Source organism: Populus trichocarpa, chromosome 2 (assembly GCF_000002775.5).
Source record: "Populus trichocarpa isolate Nisqually-1 chromosome 2, P.trichocarpa_v4.1, whole genome shotgun sequence".
Taxonomy (NCBI): Eukaryota; Viridiplantae; Streptophyta; class Magnoliopsida; order Malpighiales; family Salicaceae; genus Populus; species Populus trichocarpa.
Genome location: NC_037286.2, coordinates 7,152,106 through 7,173,523, shown reverse-complemented (window position 1 = coordinate 7,173,523; position 21,418 = coordinate 7,152,106). Strand labels below are relative to the sequence as shown.

At 32.9% G+C, this 21,418-nt stretch overlaps 2 protein-coding genes and 1 non-coding gene across 3 annotated transcripts; 1 reads left to right on the top strand and 2 right to left on the bottom strand.

Moving 5' to 3' along the window:
- Window positions 1-5,448: 5,448 nt before the first annotated feature.
- LOC7495161 (protein TRANSPARENT TESTA 1) lies at window positions 5,449-6,622 on the bottom strand. The gene is made up of 2 exons (XM_002301023.4): window positions 6,119-6,622; window positions 5,449-5,955 (listed from the first exon to the last, which is right to left on the bottom strand). Exons 1-2 carry the CDS (start codon window positions 6,557-6,559, stop codon window positions 5,533-5,535), a joined length of 864 nt encoding a protein of 287 aa, XP_002301059.3. The 5' UTR covers window positions 6,560-6,622; the 3' UTR covers window positions 5,449-5,532.
- A 2,763-nt stretch (window positions 6,623-9,385) lies between these two features.
- LOC7461784 (uncharacterized) lies at window positions 9,386-15,010 on the bottom strand. Its single transcript, XM_002301022.4, has 6 exons — window positions 14,273-15,010; window positions 14,048-14,171; window positions 13,763-13,910; window positions 12,126-12,162; window positions 11,742-12,003; window positions 9,386-9,840 (listed from the first exon to the last, which is right to left on the bottom strand). The coding sequence occupies exons 1-6, from the start codon at window positions 14,453-14,455 to the stop codon at window positions 9,767-9,769; spliced, it is 828 nt and encodes a 275-aa protein (XP_002301058.2). The 5' UTR covers window positions 14,456-15,010; the 3' UTR covers window positions 9,386-9,766.
- A 5,109-nt stretch (window positions 15,011-20,119) lies between these two features.
- On the top strand, window positions 20,120-20,204 carry TRNAM-CAU (transfer RNA methionine (anticodon CAU)). The gene is given in 2 exon segments: window positions 20,120-20,157; window positions 20,169-20,204. It is a non-coding gene; the product is annotated as a tRNA-Met (tRNA).
- Window positions 20,205-21,418: the final 1,214 nt, after the last annotated feature.

The following is a 21,418-nucleotide window of genomic DNA, read 5'->3' as shown; positions in this document are numbered from 1 at the left end:
ATATATATATCGCTTAAAGCTGTAAGCTCATGACGTGTTTGATGTGTGAACACCCGTGGATTTGCTCCCCGAACGAACCAAGAAAAGTTTTGTCACTTGCGGTAATGACGAACCAGCCTTTCATCATCATCCAAAGATTCGCAAACTTCAACAAGAGATGCTCCACTCTGTTTAATCATTAATGCATAGCCGGCTGGAGTACTACAATGATCATTTGGATAGTGATTTAATGCTTCCATTTAATAAAAAATTTAAAAATAAGTAAAATATATTTATGAAATATATTTTATAAAATAAAAATTGTTTTTGCATGACTAAAAATCTCAAATACAAAGTAAAAATTATCCAAAATTTCACTAATTAAATATACAGAAAAAGATAGTAAGAATATATCTATTAAATATTTTAAAAACTACCATCAATGTTGTTAAAATCACGATTCAAATCGTAAAATCATACGATTTTACGAGTCAATATAGGCTAAACATGCTAAATCGTTCATAAAACTCAGAAATGGGTAAAATTAGATTAAATTCAGGTAAAATCATGTTAAATTCAGGTAAAATCGATTGAAATCGCGTAAAAACACGATTTCACCATCGATTTTACGCTTTCAGCACAAAATAGCAATTGTGAGTCACTGTTCCCTCCAGCTCCAAGTGTCAAGCAATTATTGGCCTATTACACAGTACACACACAAAACAAAAGCAAAACAATTAACACGCAACACGTTCTTTTTTCATCTTTCTTCATCAACTTCCACAATTCAAGTCACTGGCCGACTTGTAGGTTAGCGGGTTCGCCTATTTTATTATTATCATTTTTTTTTCACAACAATGTTCTGATGAAAAAAGTCTATTAAAAGCGGAACTCAATTCAGGCCACTAGCTCTGAATCGGTTTCGAGATGTTATTCACAATTGTTTTCATTATTTTTCAAATTAAAAAGCATGAATAATACAGTTTACACACACACACTCTTTTAGCAATATAAAATATTAAAATTATTTTTATATTTTTATATTTAATTAGTGTCATAAATTTAATTTTTATAATGAATATAATGTAAAGATTTTGTTTTTGGTTAACAATAAAAATTTTCTATTGTAATTTTTAATTTAAATAAAATAAAATAAATATTTTACGATCACAACTATATAATATTAAGAAGACTATTATAATTTATATTATATTTTTTTATGAAAAATAGTTGTAATTTTGATATAACTTTTATTTTATTGTTGAAAAAATTCCTCTTGACTTTTAATAAATAAACTCATTTTTTCAAAATTTCACCAAATATAAAAACAAAATAATAATTAGAAAACTAAAATTTAAAAAGCAAAATAGTTTTCTATCAACGAAGCTTATGTTGTTTTTGCCTCAGTAGTTTTTGAGCTGAGATAGTCATGGCCTCATGTACATGCTTGGTTAGTTGGTTCTCTTAAGAATTCAAAACGACATGAAAATTCATGTTTGTTTTCTTTTCCATGCCCTTCATCTTGCCATTATTATATCTCAAATAAAATTAGAATGTGAAATTCAATTTAGAAATGGAATGATAGTTATATTCTAATTTTAAATCTAATTTCTGAATTTAGAACAAACTATAATGATCAAAACTTGTAGTCATTGTTATAAAACTCAACACGGTGAGTTAATTGTTGGTCTGCCGGTCTAAACCTGACTCGAGTCTAGTTTAAAATAGAATCAAGTGTAAGGCGAACTAGTCTAACCTAGTTGATTGGTAGATCAATTCACAATCTAATTGACTTGGTAAAAAACCGAATGAGATTCAATTTGATTTTTTCTTCAAAATAGCTTTATTTCAATATATGTTTTTGTTTAAAAATCTTGAAAAAATAAAAATATTTTTATTTGAAGCATGTATTTTAAGGTGCTTGAATTATGTATGAATTTTTATTTGAAGTATGAATTTTTTTTAATGTATTTTTACGATCTGAGTTTATTTTGTATTTTCCGTGCCGTGTTAAAATCACGAATTTAACTACTTTGACTACCCTTTCATATTAACCTTAAGTGGGCTCCATGTAATAAAAAGTTGGTTATTATCTAGAGAGATAGCAGAGGCGTTTTTTGATAAATTTTAAAATTCATCAAGTGGTGGCACTTAGACGTGCCATCTTCACAAGGGGCATAGATAATCGTGGATGAGTGTGGGAGGTTGACTTGAGAACGGAGGCCGTTTCGACGGAAGGATTGGTGCAACGCCTTACCGATTAAAGAAATCTATATATATTGTTAAAAAAAACTATCATACATCTAATATTTTTTAAAAAAATCAAAAGAATATAAAAGCTTGATAATGAATTACTGACTACAAATTTAATTTTTTTTAAAATAAGTCACAAAAATCCTAAAACTCAAATCACTTGATAGATCGCAAACTCCATCGTCACATATATCTACAATGATATCAAATAGCTAATTGGTGAAGGAAAGTGACCTAACAACAGAACTCAGCGGCAACGACAGCAACGTAGCAGCACCACGTAACAATAATATCTAGGAAACACATTTATGACAACAACATGCAAACCGACTGTATTTAGTGCAATCATTTGTTAATTTAATGTAATTAATGATTTTGTTAAGTACAATGATAGTTGATAATTGATGAAATTAATTATTATTAATTTAACACACTAAAGTGTTCTTTGAATCCTAAATTGATGTATAAAATTTGCATGAGAGTTTACGGGTTCTTTATACTTAAATCTACAGTCAAATAACAAAATAACTGTTAGATGCCCCTTAAATCTTTTCATAATTTCAAAATATGAAAGGTGTTGAAGGGGATCTGCAATGTATTTCTTGAGAGAAAACTTAGTATTAATTAAATTAGAGTTTTTAAATGGGAAATTAGTTGAGATATGTATAAATTAAATATAAATATTCATATATATATATATATATATATATATATATATATATAAAAGTAGAGTTTCCATCAGGTGACATTTACTCTGGATGATTAATCTAGACATTAATTAGTTATTAATATGCAATTAATATGATGACACAAAATTCAAGACCGGTGCATCGAATAGGTAAATGAGTTTTCTTGGGAATGGATATTCTATGTTAACTTTAGTGTTGCAATTAATAAAATTACAAAATATTTTTTAAAAAAAATATGAAGGGTCATGTTGACGAGATGCCGTGAGAATTGACAGATTCTCTGTATCTAGAGACTAGATGCCCGATAAATATTTTCATAGCCTTGAAATGTGAAAAGTCATGTTGTAGGGCTTGGTGGTGTATTTCTTAAGAGAATTCTTAGTATTAATCAAATTAAGCTTTCTATTAAGTATAATTTATTTTGAAAATTTCATTTAGTTATTGATTAATATGTTTAAGTGTTAAGAATTGACAGATTCTCTATATCTAGAGATGTAATGATTAATACGTGAAAAGTCAGGTTTTGTAATTTGAATTATTCTCATATTTTCAGATCTTTACCATAAATATGAATATATTAGTAATAAAACAACTCTCTCTCTCTCTCTCTCTCTCTCTCTCTCTCTCTCTCTTCAAATTAGCAAAAACAATATATATATATATTGGATGCAAGGGATTTGAAGGATGGATGGTTAGGGTAAGTGAGAGATATTCAATTTCAATTTTTTTATTGAACATTTTTAACGAGCTTAGGGATTTATTAATTTTTTTTTATAAATAAAGTCTCATTGCCTTTTCTTTTAAATTCATCTATTGATATTATCTTTGTAGATCATCAATGAATATCAGATTTTATAAGGTAATTACTGGTTTCATGTTTTTTTTTCAGAATCAACAAAACACACACACACACACACACAATAACAATTTGATATTCCGTGATGCTTGGGACTCCATGCTTTTTTATTATGTTTCGTGTCATAATTTAATTTTTATCCCCTTTTAACAAACAAAAAATTATATTAAAATATTTTGCACATAAAATTTGATAAATTCTTCAAAAAAAATTATAATAGTTATTAAAAAATGATCAAAATATAAAAAAGAAAAATACATGTAGGGATAAAGTTGGACAAACAATGAAATTCAAAAGACAATGACTAAACCAGAGCATGTACAAAATGGTCATCATGAATAATTTTTGAAGGACAATTAGAGATATTATTGAAGAAGAAATGAAGAAAGAGGTTGAAATTGGCTAGAATTTGAAGAATTAAAAGATCAAGAATCAAAATGAAAGGGGTGAAAAAATTTAGGAGTTTTATTAAGTCAATTAAAGATTTAATTAAAGAGAAAAACATCTATTGGATGTTCTTTATTTTAAAAGTGAAGAACTAATCGCTAATATATTCATTAAGTACCTTATATTGGAGTCCTTTATGAAGGTCAGAAGATTACTTGATGTTTGTACTAAAAAAAACTTTGTTTAAAAAAGAGTTTTATTATTAAACCAAGTGCTTAAAAACATCCATTTAAGAAATGAATTGTTAGATATTAGTTATAATCCTACAATAAAATAGGTATCTTTGATAAAAAAAGATTTGTTTTAGAATTTTTATTTAACTATATATTTAATTAGAATTTTTATTAGATCATATGATAGTTAATTAAAGGTTGTAATAATATAAATGTTAATGTATTCAGAATTTTAAGAGAGTTGAATAAAAAAAAAATTAAATATTTGAATGTTTAGTATTTTTAATAAATTTGAATTCCACTTTCGGGTCCTTAACAGTACTCTTAGTGATACTTAAGAAAAAAATGTTAATCTGAAGTCCACGGTTGAAGACTTCCTATGATAATATATACCTTGATGCGTTAATCGCTGCCAAATTCTCAAATGCAATCTATAGCTAGGAAATAGAAATGTCCATATATATATACACTATAAAACAATTCGAATGTAAAGAATGAAACTTCGAATATTTTTTGTCTAACGAGTGAGTGTTGGTTGCAGATTCTTAACCCTTCGATTACTAATCACCCTGTCCCGATTCCTGAAAAGAAATAGTGATTGTTAGCAACTTATCTTTAAGCGTATGTGATATGGCTACTCATGTCATTCCATTTTATTTTTTTTATAACTAGAGAGATGTATTAAAACGCCAAGAGATGGCGGGAAGGAGGAGTTACGAATCTGCAAAAAACAAACAGATTTTGCAGCAGAAACAGAACGAAGAGGGAAAGGCCAAGAGAACCACATGAAACAGACAGAGAGACAGAGCATCAGCCTTAGCATGTAGCTTTGCCTCCACACAAAAACAGAGCTGTCAAGCTAAACAACCAACTATCACCGACTATCCAAAGCAACTACTGGTTAGGCTAGATATCAAGAAGGTTTCTACATCTACTGTAAATTAAGTTTTTATACTAGACGTACGGCGCTATGGCACTGATATTTTCCAACCAATTGAAAGATCACCCTTCCCACCACATTGAGGCAACAAGGGCAAAAGGAAACTTGACTTACTGGCCTATTTGAGGTACATTAGATTTTAGTAAAGATGGACCCTTAATATATGCACCTAGCATGCAGTTCGTCACAAATATTTTAAATAGGAAGAGATGAAGCATCATCAAGCAGCTCGACCCCATCAAACGAAGGAGGAAAGGGACCGTGGCCTAAGCCAAATGATTTGATGTGATCTTTGAGTGATCTCTTATGCTTAAAGTCAGAGCCGCAAACACAAAGCCAACGCTTGCCACAATTTTTCTCGTGGGTTCGCCAGTCGCCTTTCACAGCCAAGAATTTTCCACACTTGCGACACATGAACGGTTTAAGTCCATGCTTCCTCTTATAATGTGTTTGCAATGTTCGAAAATCTTTCAGGGGCTTTGCTCTTGGGTGTTCGATATTGTTCTTGCACCCTTCGGCGCAACAGAAGCATGGAATGCCTGTCATAGCCCGTGGTTGTGTTCCCTTCAGCGATTCATGTCCTCTACGATACTGTGATCCATGACCCCACAAGTGCATCTGGCACAGAAATCGTGCGATGCGGCAAGAATACGAGCAAAATGAAATGTTAAATTAAGAAACAAGAATGTTGCAATACTTCTTTTTTAAAATTAAAAAAAAAACATCGAAACATGTACTGGATATACAAGATCTAATTAATTAGCATGCATGTGACTTGAACCTGAAGATTGTTGTAGCGGTTGAAGGTCTTGAAGCAGACATGGCAAGAAAAATGAGTAAAGCCGATGAGTATTTGCTCAGGAGTTGGTATCCAATATTGTTTAGCAGTTACATTGACATTTCCCTTGACATTTTGATTAATGGAGCTATAGCCGGAATAATCAGGAAGGCCAATCCGTAAAGCCATCGTAACATCTGCATCCATGTCTTCATCGCCAATTGCTTTGGGATTTTCACTGAATGGTGCCTCTGGAGAATTGATTAGGGAGCTCAGAAATGGGATAGGGCCGCGAGAACTATGACTAGTGCCTGGAAAGAGATCGAGTGGCTCGATATCATTGTGGTTAGTAGATGAAGAGGCTATGAGACAAGAATTGATTGAAATTTCTGAAGGCTCCATCCTAGAAGAGCAATGCATGCTAATTAACTTGAATGGGTACATAATGTCTACTTGATTAACTTAGGTTTTTATAATGAGGTCAATGCAAATATGCTTGACTGGTGATCATGAGCATGAGAATAGAGGCGGGGTGGCTGGAGAATAATGTGGTTGAATGAAAACAACGTTTGCCAACGAGCTCATAAATCTATCCTGATTGTTTTGTTTATCTACATTTGGAATGGAAAGGAAATACCTTAATTTCTGTGGCCCATGCCAGCTTAATTTGGAAAGAGTTACACTACAGCAGGTTAAAACTCTAAGGCAATGCGTTACAGAATCCGGTTAACTCTTAACGGTGGCTTTGACATCACTTAGAGAGAAAGAGGAGAGAAATCTAGAGAGAGTTTGCAATATTGCAGGGTGGTGAATGGTGATCATTATTTTCTAATTTACGGGGTGCATGTGGACCTATCGTATACTCATTCGATACAAGTTTTGTTTTCTTTCACGATTTTGGCGGTACTATCAGCGAAAGCATGATAATTCCCACGAGCATGTAAACGATTTTTCTCCTACGTCAAAGGAGAAATATATAAATAGTTTGTCTCAGCGGCGATGTCATAATACAAATGAGTTATCATTACTCAGCCAACTCTATTTGTTAAAATACTTTCCGTTAAATTCATTAAAAATGATAACTCATTTGTATTATAACAACAACATTTTTGTCATAAATTTAATTGATGAATTAATTGGATAATGTTGGAGGATCTATTTGGGAATTGTTTTTACTTAGAGATTTAGTTGGGAATCACGTGATAGTTCGGGAACAAATGAATTTTTTTATTATTATTTTTTTTTTGAGATTTTAAGTTCTGAGCTCAATCTAAGAATTTTGCAAGATGGAGAAGAGAAATCGAATGGGTCTAGTGGACCGGTCAGTGTGAAAAAACCGGAATAAGGGTATTGTGATTACCATTTAATTTGTAAAACACATATGAATAAGGTTAATGGCAGGACTCTAATCTCCTTTTTCTTTTCTTTTCTTGTTTTGCAGAAGAAACCTGAATCTCCTTAGTACATGGAAAAGGTATTTTATGAGACCAGCTAACTGCTAGCTCAGGATATAAACATATGAATCAGAGTCAAATATTTTAGATAAATATAAACTAGTTATTTGCCTGTACGTAGTGCACTGCAGGTTAAATAATAATATTTTGAAATGTACAAGTTTGATAGCTAAATCATATATGTTTGAAATGATAATATCATCATAACTTGAAGATTGTTTTGGATGCATGTCTACTGCTCTTTGCTTTGTTTTAAGTTTCAAAAAAAACAAAAGAGGTGATTGTGCTTAATTAACATGAAATAATGCTGAAATTTATAGGAAAATTAGTTTCAAAATCACTGGTGTATGCCAAAAAGACACGACTGGAACAGTGTTAATATACATCCTTCAATTTCGCATTCAATTATAGCAGAACCTTTTCATATACATCCTTCGCTATCTAATAATTATGAATTCGAAATTTTTTAAAATTATTAAAAATTTATATAATTATTAATTTTAAAATATGTGAAATTAATTGAAATACGCACAAACTAACTTGATCAACTCATGTAAATAAATAAAAACAATTACAGCAGAACCTTTTCATATGAACTTATATTCAGTTGCATGAGTCTTATGAAAAAGTGTTTTTATCGAAGCTTTGAAATCTTCAGGACATATTATAAGGTCACCTTGGCTCAGCCAAATCTTGTGTTAGCTTGAAGTTTTTGTCTCAGTGTGGTGCCTCTCACGTTTCTTTTAGGACAATATAGGGATGTGATGGATTCCAGAATGTTATATAGACGGTGAAAACAATAAAATATAATTATTTGAAAGTTCTTAAAAATTTTGTTAAATAAATTTAGAATTGTTTAGAAATTTATTATTTTTTTGGCTTTGTATAATTTTTTAAAGGTTAGGTTATCGCAAATCACAAGTCATCTAATTATCCAATCTCCAACATAAATCCACACGAATCACTAGTAAAAAATCTTTTAAATTATTATTTAGAAGAGAGAGATTGTTATGTCTAAGTGCTAGCTCTTTATTTTATAACTTACATAATTTTTCTATCTAGCATACAATTCTATCTAAAATAAAAGGAATAACTTACTATTTATAGATAAATTTGAAAAATCCTATAAATTGATAAAATATCAATTTACCCCCTGAATAATATCTATATATTAATTCAGGATAATTTTAAAAATTAACTTAATCAAGCCCTTACTTGATTTTTATAGGTCTAAAAATATAATTCATGTATTAATTACATTCTAGTCCTTTATTTATAAAATATATTTTAATCAAGTGATATTTAATTAAATCATTTCAGTTTAATTTTTTATTAAAAAATTTTAATGTGTGATTTATTAGGTTCTAATATGTTGATGCTAATATAAATTTTAATTTTAATTAAATAAAATTAAATAAATTATCTATGCAGTAAAACACAAAAGTTAATATTAATTAGCTCGTGATAAGTTGTACCAAGATATTATTTCTACATTGAGGGTTCTACAGTAAAACACCATTGTTTTTTTTAGCTTTTTTTTGGTTAATATTAATTGGCTCGTGATAGGTTGTACCAGGATAAATATAAATCGCTAATGATGAGTCGGCTTACTGACAGTACAATAAATGTACAGATAAAACTTACATATTTTTGTATTAAACTTTATTTTTTATTTTTTAAAATATATATTTAAAAAATATATATTAAATTAATTATTTTTTTAATAATTTTAATGCAGTGATATTAACAAGCACTTAGATTCAGCTAATGATTCGGGCTATAATAAATTTAATCTCAGTGTACTTGGACGCAGAACTTGGACTGGGGTCACTTGGACAGAAATTCTTATTGAGGGACTGCTCGCACTTCCTTGTATTTCTCATACACATTCTGTCAAATATGTTTAACTTCTGTGCTTTGAGAATGATTAACTCAAATTAACATGGAACGGGAAAGAATTATAGAAGAACTTTTTTTTTTGTTTTAAGAAAAAGAATAAAGTAAAAAGGATCCGCATAAGGTGATTAGTCCATCTTTTCCTTCCGTGATTGTGGTGAACACGAATCGTCTCTTTGAAGCAGCAGTATTCACCGGTGCTACAGCATAAATTAATTTGGACTGCGAAGAGGGGAGAGATAGATTGAGAGATGGAAAGCATGAAGTTATCAAGAATCGAGTATGTGTTAGAGATCTTCTCTTAGGTATCTGGACTTTCTGAAGTAACAGCACCCGCTTCTGTTTCCGTGGTGGTATGCTGTGGAGTCGGTGAGTCTGAGGCCAAACATAGACAAACAAAGCTTGCAGTCAGTATATCTAATACATAAATATTGTGTGTGTGGGCATCGCAGTTTTCTTAGCGGCAGGCAGAAGCATCAGTACCCGTGATGCTTCCATTTATCAAATTGCAGATGCAATAGCTACAACCAATGATATTAACCATCAAAAAACAAAAAAAGAATTAACTGGAAGGAAAACTGATTTTACTTGCCATCTTTAATTTTAATATTGCAACAAGATATCCAATTTTAATTTATTATTCCATGTAGTTAGATGAAGGATGCAGCCCGGGCCACCACTTCAACCAATTAATTTAGTTCGGTGGATTAAATTCAAGTAAAAATTAATTATTGGATTGATATTATATACATATATAAGCACAAACTAACCACACCAGTTCAGTAGAACGAATTATTGTTGTTAAAATTTAAAAATACGACCCTCAAGAATTTTATAAAAATAACAAAACGGAAAGAAAAGGCTATAAATTCATGGGTCAATGGGTGAATTCAGATTAATCTATAAAAAAATCATTTTTTTAGTTAACACAATATTGTTTTGGACAAAAAAGATTCCTTAAAATTGATATGCTAGATCAATCATGTTTTACTAGGTCAATATCTATCATGATTTGCGAAAAATACAACCAAACAAGGCTCTAAGTTAGTGGGTTATTGGGTCGATCCAACTAGCCAGGGTCATCAAGTAGATTTATAGCACGTTGGTAGTTCAGGTGTTAGATGATGAGGAGCTCGACGTAAAGTAAATTCTCAATATATGTCGTGATTGTTAAAGGTGGAGATTATAGATCCATGTAAAATCCTATGTATATTTTGAATCCATTAAAGGTCATTTATTTATTTATTTTTGATAAGTAAACAAGCACACAGCTAGGGGATAACCCGCAGGGAAGATGAACAGACACGGCTCAAACGGGAACGGAACTAAAAAGGAAGAAAACAAAGAACAACAAAGCTAGATAATTCATCAGGGACCCATGAGATCTGCTTCATGGAATAAAACCAGATCAGTAGATGCCCAGAGACCTAAGAACATATGATAACCAAGCAAAAGACCCATCATGGTCTCTCAACAGTTCAAATTTTTCTGTCAAGTAGAATAAGCTTACAACACTAGCTACCATGCCAGAAGCCACATTTCAAATATTTTCTAATGCATCTTCATTATGAACTTGGTGATATACATAATTAGCTTTTCCTTCGTGAAATCCCACGATTCTTTCTTTCTTGAGAAAGAAAATCCCATCATATATTTACTGATTCGGCTACTGTAGTCATTTATTGGTTAAATAAAAGTTCGTGTGGTAGCTTTTAAATACCTAAAAGCAACGCATGGCAGTATATAACATGCGTTGTGGGCCTCTTTACATACACTATCATTTGACCGCATCTCAGAATCAACTACCATCTTGATAGTTGATACTGAAACCACATGCAGTCACTATTTGTTTACACCTTATGCTCCTCAGTCCTTACTTTACATTGACCCAGTGCTTGGGTCATACAGATAACCAGACAGCTCATCCACATGGTTGAGGTTGCCCATGCGGCCCCCCGGTATCAGGCCAGCTAAGTAGCTAGCTACACAAGCCCTAATTTTTAACATTATCTACTCATGCATGATATATATATGTGGAGAGATATAGAAAGAAGAACGAATGCCCAAGTCAAACCTAATGATCTATATTGAAGTCTTCAGATCCATCAAGTAACGACTGGGGTTTAACACTTTCGATCATCATTGTATATATTATGTATGTTTTTTCCTTCTTATGATTAAGCATAAATATATATTATGTATCTCCAAATGTGTATGTTTTTTATGTATGGGGAGCTGAAGATCATTGGAGAGAAGGATAAAAAGCAAGCACGTACCAGCTGTACTAGAAGAGGGAAAGGGATGCCTTGCGGGTTGAATAGTTGGAGAAGGAAACGAAGAGAAGGACCCCTCCATAGACGTTGGGAAGTATAAATAAGACGGTCCAGGTATTCGTTGAGCCTGAGGTCCAGAGAGTGCTGTCCTTGGAGCTTGCAAAGAGTAGCCATAATAGTATGGTGCGCCAATGGTGGATGATGATGTCCCGTACATTTGATGATAGTATTGAGCTGGCTGTTGAATTTGTGTGTTATACATTGCCTGCATCCATGTCCATCCACGGTAGTGTATATTAATTTTACCGAACTATTGTCTGTAATTTTCTGATTTTTTTTCCTTGAGCACATGAAAAATCAATAAACAAGCAGAGAAGGGGTGTTGACCTGGTGGTACCCATAGTCAGGAGTGTAGGTTGGATACCTGCAGGAGTTGAATCAATGAATCTTAGTACGTATGAACGAGAAAAAAGCTACATGAAATCTAATTAGATTCTGTAAGTTGCTTCTCTAGCTGAGGAAACAGGTAGCTTCGGGAATTTAATTGTTGTGCTGCGGTTGAGACCCACTGTGATAGCAACTGCTACCAATAACAATGTCTGCTTATGGTGGGCACTAAAATCAATCTCATCATGTCTCCAATATGATAAATTCACAATATATATATATATATAAGAAAATTATTTCTAATAGATGAATAAATATTGATCGAATCTCCCTACCGTCTGGGCATGCATGGTAACATCCAGTACCGCAGCCCTGTGGCAGGGAAATATCAAAATGATGTCTTCTTCGTATTAATTGGTGATTTTATTTTTAATCAAACTTAATTTCCACGGATATGTGGATCTTCCGATGGCTACATGGAAATAGTACGTAGATAGCTAGCTTTTCATCATTAATAGAGAGTTCCATTAACCCATGTCCCTGTCATTTTCCTTGGAAGCTTCGCAATTTCCCTCTCCAGATAAATATATAGATAACGCAATCAAAATAAGAGACAGCATCTCCCTCTATTATCCCGTTATCAATTAGATCATAGGGAAATCCCAGCAACAAATAGCCTTTATCGATCGTGACTGTAAATTTTCTTTTCAATAAAATTAAGGAGATCATTGATCTATTTTTCATAGGATGAGATCATTATCGATGCAATAACTTTACAAAGTTAAATACCGCCAACAAATTAATATCTATTTAAAATATCTGGGATGTGTTAAACTTACCAATCCCACTTACAATAAATAAAAATATATTATAGAAATTTATAAATTTGAGAATGGACCATTTATCACAATCTACTAGGATATAACAGGTTCAATTATTTGATTTTTTTTTATTTTTTAAGATACTCGTCTAAATAAATATACCACTCTAAAAGTGTAATATATTATGTTGAGATTATTTAATAAAGATTGATACGCCTCTAAGTGTGTGTGGTGTGCCCGCATTTTCGAGCCAGCACCAATATTAATATCTTCGAGTGCAGCATTTGGAGGGGGCGGGGGGGGAACGAATTATTTTTTAACATTGCATAACGATAACGCTGGGAATATTATTTTGAAGGCCAAATTATTAGATTCTATTCTCTTCAATTTCTCTAACACTAATTAACCCTCTGTTCATAATATCTTTTCTTGATTAAATCAGGCCATGTAAATAAGTCCCATGCATCAAGGCCAGGTGGGTCGCATTGTTGCATAGGACGTAGCTGTCCTGAGGTAACATGGAAGCTTATGAACTTCGGAGGGAGCAATAATTGTAACCCCCTTCATAACAAAGTCTTTATTGGTTTGTCTATATATTTTCTGTGATGTCGTATTGCCAGGTCAATTACTAGCTATAATTTCATATTAAAAAAAAAGAGTCAATAACTATAACGTTTTAATTGTTCACAGGCTGATAACAACTATACCGAGAGGAAAAAACGAAACAGAGGAAAAAAAGAGTGTGGTGGACCATTTCCTACAACTAATGTAGCCAAATAATTAGCTTTAGAAAATTAGAAAGCAATAAGAACTGACCCGTAATGTGTATAGAGGACAGGTGGTGGTGGTGGTGGTGGTGGAGGAGGAGGAGGAGCTAGAGGAGGAAATGGTGCTGCAACTCCGCCGTATGATGGCGCACCAGGTGGTGCACTTCGCTGGAAGGGATTGCTACCTTGCGGTCTTCCTGAATTAACAACAAACAAAATTTTAAAAAATAATTAATTATTAGTGGTGAATAGTTGGAGAAACAAAATACAGTTGATACATTATATGATGGCTGATTAATAATATAATTCTAATCAATCAAAAACAATAATGAACCTCGAGGCGGTGAAGGTCTCGGCCGTCCAAGTGAAGCAATGTTACAATTCGCTCTTCTGCCATCGATCACAGGGTTTCGTTCAGCACAAGCCCTTCTTGCAGATTCCGGATCACGAAAAGTCACCTGTATATATATAAATATATATTGGTGATCAAAAAAGGCCTAACGAATTTGAGTCATCTGAACATGGTCTGTGCAATTTAATAGAGATCTTATCAACTTACAAATCCGTATCCTTTAGATTTTCCAGTGTTTTTGTCTGTAATGATAACAGCTTCAAGAATCTCCCCAAACTGCTCAAAGTATCTACGCATTTCCTCAGTTGGGGTCTCCCAAGCCAGTCCCCCAACAAAAACTTTTGTAAACGTTGTATCTCCAAATTGAGATCGATGATGTGGATAAGCCATGGCATGCAAATCATCAAAATGACAAGTGATTATCCTTCTTCATGCATGAACTCTTGATATATCACTCAGATAACTGTGACAGCTCCTCCTCTCCATCCCCTAGTTGTCTCTGCTTTCTGCTCTATACGTAAACGCCCCCCTATTTCCTTCATTCTGCTTCTTCACCACAAAGAATCATCGCAAGAATATTTTTGAGACAAAGAAAGTGATGGCTGGATGGAGCTTAATTAGCTAGCATGCTAGTCTATGATGCTGTTGTTAATATTACTTGAGGGTTGTTTTGATAACAAATAGGTTAGGTCGGGGTTTGGTTGTTCAATTAACACGAAGGAGTGGCCGAGAGAGAGAGAGAGAGAGACCCGACAGCTGCAAACTCTTATTTGCTGTCCAGGAAAGAAGATGGCTAGCTAGGGGATCGAGGGGTGGATTTGTAATATCTAATGACAGCTGCGTGACCACAGGCACTTGAATCTGTCCTCTCTGTCATACGATTAATTAATATACTCTCCCAACATTACAAGAAATGATCCTTTCTCTTATGTTTTCTTATGAGTTTTGCCTGGTTTCAAACTTCCTAGTCTTAATTTCATAAGTGTGATCCTTTGTTTGTTTATTGTTAATAGTATGATAGTCTGGTTGGATATTAGTTGTACCCACATTTGTACCCATGGCGGGGTCTCTTGCTGCAGTGGCAATCAAAATGGACTTCCCATCCACCGCAGAAATTATTCATTCCACATCAATGTGATTGCTGGACACTATTTTAGATAAACACAAGAGGCATGGCTTAGCATTGCAAATCTCTCTCTCTCTCTCTACACACACACACACACACACAGATATCACTATTACATGACTGAAGTGTTAGTTTTAAGGTTTAATACATGAATATTAACCCAAGAAATTGACAAATCATTAACAAATTCATTTATTTAATAATCCGTACGAATACAATGGTCCCAAAAAATAATATTATGGGATCGGGGAAACAGCACATCTGGCTCAAAGCGCAACATTATCATGGTGTGGTTCAGTGCATAGCATAGCAATTCTTTCGATATTTGGTTTTATTTTAAGTCAACCTATTTTGTTCTCATCACCCCAAGGAAAGAAGAAAAAAAGAGTATTTCAACTTCGTTATTATCATTTTATTGTTGGTATGATATACTTCGTTATCACCGTATTATCTCAAAACAGCAATATGCTCTAAGATCCTTGACATATACATCTGCTTGATTTTTCGACACGCTAAGCAAAACACCCCTCCATCAACATGATCCTAACCCCTCCAACCACAAGCTTGCTAAATGTTAAGAAGACAACTCCCAAACGAATAAAACAGTTAGAATTACAAAACCAATCCATCATTAATATAATACATGTACACTAATTCCAACCATGATGAAGACTATCATGTGCATCAAGTCAAGGGCGGCAAAAGGCCTAAGAAGAAAACAAAATTACAACTGTAAGATAATATCCATCACTCTCAGAACATTCTTGGTCAATATTCACTAGCTCGGTGGCTATAGGTTGACGGCAAATTAAATAATGTACTGAATTTGATTGTGTATTTTAGGCTATTATAAAATGAAATGGTTACATCAGCAGCAAGTGTTTGGTCTTATATACAAAGATGTAAATCATGTGCGGTTTCGAGCACTGGACTACTGGCTAACCATAAGCCCGGAATGAAAACATAGCTTGGACAACTGTAAGATTTTGTTTGATGTGGGATTAAAATATAGAGGTCAAGTAGCTAGTTAAAGGTTTAGGGTATAAGGAAATGGATGAAAGAAAGTGTTGAAAATGTTTGGAATGTGTGTGAAACAAATTTATAATGATGGATTTAATAATTTTCAGATTTAATATTACATATTGTATGATGGAGGGATCCAATTGTAGGGAATATTAAACACCCTTTTTCTCATTTAGAGATTAACAGACGTCAATCCCTTTAACTCTCCCCTCCTCTCCCTCCTTTCAAAAAAAAAAATCAAGGGAGATAAATATTTAACAATAATTATACGGGAGATTAGTTTAATTTGCATTCAAATCCTGGTATGGTATTTAACAAATATTTTGTTTCCGAGGGCAACCAGATACTCAGGCTCTCTTTCTCAAATACAAAGTGATCAGTAGTGATCAATTTAAAAGCTAGTGTAACGACGTTTTATCGTGAATGAAAAACAGTAACGCATCATGCAAAGTACTTACAAGTGGGGAAGGCGATGGTCATTATCAAGCTTGATGCCAGCGTTAGGGACGAGAAGACAGCTATGAGGACCTCTAATATTATGGGAACTGCAACTGGCATTGCAGGTCCTCTCCACGTGGGGTCGTATCCCTCTTTGAGAGCTATGAGCTGGATTTCATCTACTACCATCTTTCTTTTACACCTATGGTAGGACTCTCTCGTATTCTCAGATTGGGTGTCATGGCTGACCCACCCAAAGCTGTAGCTCCATCAAACCACCAATCAATGTTCTGTTTAAAGCTGCACTCTTGTGCAGGCAAAGTTATCGTCCAATACTCAAGTTGCTACCTAATTGGAGCAAATAAAGCATTTTCTTATCTATGTTCTTTCCTAAAGTCTGCAACTGATCTGATTAATATATATTGGTCGTCATGTTCCAATTCTCCCTCTTGTAAAGAAGGCATATCTTCATCTTCTTCTTTTTTAAAGAATGGAAGATACCTCTTTTTGAGCGTGAGAATCCTGTTCATGGCACGTACGTTCAAAATGCTCAGCTATTAATTTCGATGGCATTCTCTTTATCCTTCAGTTCTCTCCTCTCGTGACGTGATACTAAATTATTTGCTCCCTCCTCAACTATTTCCAGTTCTCTTTTCTACTAGCTAGTTCCTGCAGCGGAAGAAATTCACATTTAGACTCGGTAAATTCATTGCATGAACTATCTACGGGATCTTAATATCTACTCACTAGTTCGTTTTTTTTTTTTTAATGGAATGTTGTCTCTTGTCCGATATATCCTGAAGATCGATGTTTTTGAACAATATTATATTCATAATAAAAAAAAACACGCAATATAGACGGATTATTATGTATTTTTGTAATAGTATCCCTTCATCAGTATAAAAATAGGATCTGTTAATTGGTGATTAATTATCATGCTAATAATGTATGTTGTTTAAGAGGTAAAAGCTTCTTTGTATCCATGTATTCTTAATTTAATTTATACTAGCTTGCCCCGTCTGCTTTTATTTTGTAATTATGCCAACTCTCCACTTTTAAAATCATCTTTGTTTCATTTATATTTGATGAGAAATTATAGGTTTAAGACATGTGTCATGATATGGTTTCATGTAACTTGACAATTTCAAAGCAACCGACTCTTTCGACAAATAAGGACTAGAGAAAATTTCATTTGTATTTGATCGGAAGTTCAGGTTTTCTTGATAAATAGGTTTAGGATATGTGTTGTTATGATATGGTTTCGTGTAATTTGACAATTTAATGCAACTGGATTTTTCGACCAAATAAAGAATAGTGAAAATGAAGGATTGACATTAGTATAAAATAAAAGTAGATGGGGAAACTAGTACAACATCAAGAATAAAATGACCCGGAGAGGCTTAGAATTGTAATATATGTGATATTATATAAGTGTTATATTCTAGTTTTTAATTTCTAAAAACTTATTTATAATAAAATTATAATTGATTAATTATTCCAAGCTAATTTTCGACCAATGGTTCTTATAGGGGTGACCTATTAGGTTTGCTAATAAGATGATCCAAATATAAATTACAATCCTAAATGAAATAGTATTAAATAAATTAAACAAATTAATTTATTATCAATTTAACAATTAATTGATTTATATTTAAAAATCAAGTACAATCTCTAGTAACTCTCATGATCCCTTAAATATTAGAAAAGTCATAAGAGAATGAACTTTTACTGAGATAATGGCTTAGTTAGAGGGTCTATAAGATTCTTTTCAGTGGGTATTTACTCTATTTTTACACCTTTTTTTATGATTCTCTAATCAAATAGAAATGTCTAAGTATATTTTTAGATCATTGATGAAACCTTGATTTCTTTGCTTGTACAATAATTCTATTGTCATCATAATACAGGGTTACTGGATTAACAATGCTAGGAACCACACATAGTTTTGTGATGAACTTCTTGATCCAAAAAACATCTTTTGTCCACTCAAATGTGGAGGTGTACTCCGCTTTAGTTGTAGAATCTACCTTGATCTCTTATTTGAAATTCTTTCAACTTACAACACCATTATTTAAAGTAAAATATAACTAGACTGGTTTTTTTATTTTCAATATATGATTGAAAACTAACATTCAAATAATCATGAACTACTAGTTCATCTCCTCTATAAATCATAAAAACATTTCTTATTCTTTTCTTTATTTTATTTTTATTAATCAATTATTTGATGAATATTAAATATATATAAAATATTTATTAAAATTAAATATATTAATATAATCAAAGTTAATATCACATGTAATTAATCAATTAACTACTGGCCATATACACTAATAAACCCAAGTAGATAGAGTTCAAAATGGATAAATGGAGTAACTCCACCTACCTTTAACAACTACAAAGATATATCATGCACTCACATTTCCAGGACATGTGAGACTTACTAAACGGATTTAAGGATTGTCTTTATAAATTGAACAATGTCCATATATGATCTCAACATTTCACCTAACAGTGATCTCAAAAAAAATTTATTTAGGAGGTCTTTCAGCGTCGCAATCGTAATTCTCAATCAAAGTGAACTTTGCATCAGCCTCAATGTGTACGCTTGTTTGTCTATAAGAGATCTCAAACCTCGTCACTTGGTACATGAATAACCATGATAAGCTTGATTTTTCCTCTTTATTTGTCGCGCTGCCATGGAAGCTCATACATTTTTCCAAAATCCTTCGTTGTAACTTCAGCTCCATAATCTTTGTTAACATGAAATAATTTACAAGATGACAAAAGTGAAGAAATATTCAAGCCTGAAAAAATACATGGGCTATATCCCTCTTGCCGTGAACCCATAATTCCAATCGCAGTCAAGATTCTTAACATCAAACTCAGTAATTGCTCATCTCCAGTGATTTCGCCGCTGCAGTTAGAATGTTTATCCAACATTTATTGGGGTTATAATTTAATAAGTGTTATAAATCTACTTTTTAACGCTGGGTTATACTTTTTTTATTTTTTCAATAAACTAAACTTGCCAAAATTAAAAAAAGATGATTTGGATTAGTAAAATTGCTTATCCAGTAAATATTATCTGAATTTAGCATATTATTTTTTATTTAGAAAAGTATTAAAATAATATTTTTTTATTTTTTATTTTAGCAAATCAATGATCTGAAAATATATAAAAAATTAATTTAAAATAAAATAAATAAATTTTAGCAAATCTCATTTAGGTGGCATTTCTAAATATGGCATAAAACAACCCTCTGGAAACTGTTTGGGCTGTGTACTAGCTGAAAAGAGGCCTATCATATTGTTAATATGGAAAGGAGTGAAACACGATTCTGTGCTGATTAATAATCGCTTGCCCTGAGCTCAAGCCCATTCCGATTCTCTTAGGAGTCGATAGCCCAGATCTACGTTTAAGTTGGAATCTATATTATACATCACAGTTTGAGAAGAGCCATCATGGGGTGGTGGCGCAGTTGGCTAGCGCGTAGGTCTCATAGCTTCTGAGTTATCCTGAGGTCGAGAGTTCGAGCCTCTCTCACCCCAAATGGGTTTTTTGTTGCTTCCTTTTCTTTGTAGCATAACCCATATTCGATGGCGCATGTCGTTTTCTTACCCAGTGCCAACGTCGATTTGTCTGATTGTACAGTACGCCTAAATCCCTAAACATGCAGGCAGTTCGTTTTCCAAATTGTGCTTGTGATCCTCCTCTTATTTAAGAGAGAAGGAAAACTTATTTTTACTCAATCAAGGCCCATCCAAGACTGCGATCGATAACAAGATGCGAGCCATGGCCTAGAGCCGTGATGTCTAGATCGGCAAGCTAAATCAACGTTTTCAATACTTTAGTGGTGGTAGTCGGTGCCTAAGCATGTGTTTCCATCACTTTTGGGGTCCATTTTCCCTCATAGAAGTATTTTCATAGCATATTAAAAGATATCATGCATCAGGATTCAGGTCGCAAGCCAGTGGTCCTTATTTTTCAGCCATTAATTTCCACCTCGCTTCTTGCTCTTAGCCAATATATATTAGCTGTATGTGATTGTGGAAGTATTCAATGGTTCCTTTACTCTCCCCGGTACATATATAACTGAAGAAAGTAGCAAATTTCACACGCCGTATACATATAGCAGTGAAAATCCTGGGAAAGAGTGGTTCGCAATTTTACCTCAACCTTTTTAAGCATTTAGCAGATTTATTTGTCTCTGCGTAGCATTTATTCGAGATGAGGACTGTACATGTCGATGAAATTCTCGCAGGGTGAGGTGGAGGGGCCCAGGCGGAAATACATAGACAGATGCTAATCATATCATAGATGAGCCAAAATCAGAAGGTGGGTTCGTTGAGTGGAGTTATCAATCGTGTTAACCAAGGAATCTTCAGTAACTAAACTCCTTGACTAAACTAATAGCAGTAAGGATTTTACTCGTTTACTTGCCTGGGTTGAGAGTTGATTTTCAGTGTTTTCTGTTTATGCCATTGATGTTGAGACACGCGGTGGGACTGAAAGCTGCAGGCTTGGTAGGGTACTAGTTGCATACTAGAAGGGGATACCTCATTTTGAGTCACGTGGGTTCCCATGCGTAGGTGATGGGGTGTCTGGGGTTTTGAAATTTTTTTAAAAAATATATATATATTAAAATAAATATTTTCTTACATTTTTTTTTTTAACATCATGGTATTAAAATTATAAAAATTAATTTAATATTTTTTTTCATGCTAGAAATATTTTTAAAGCGATGCCAAATATGAATCTGCAC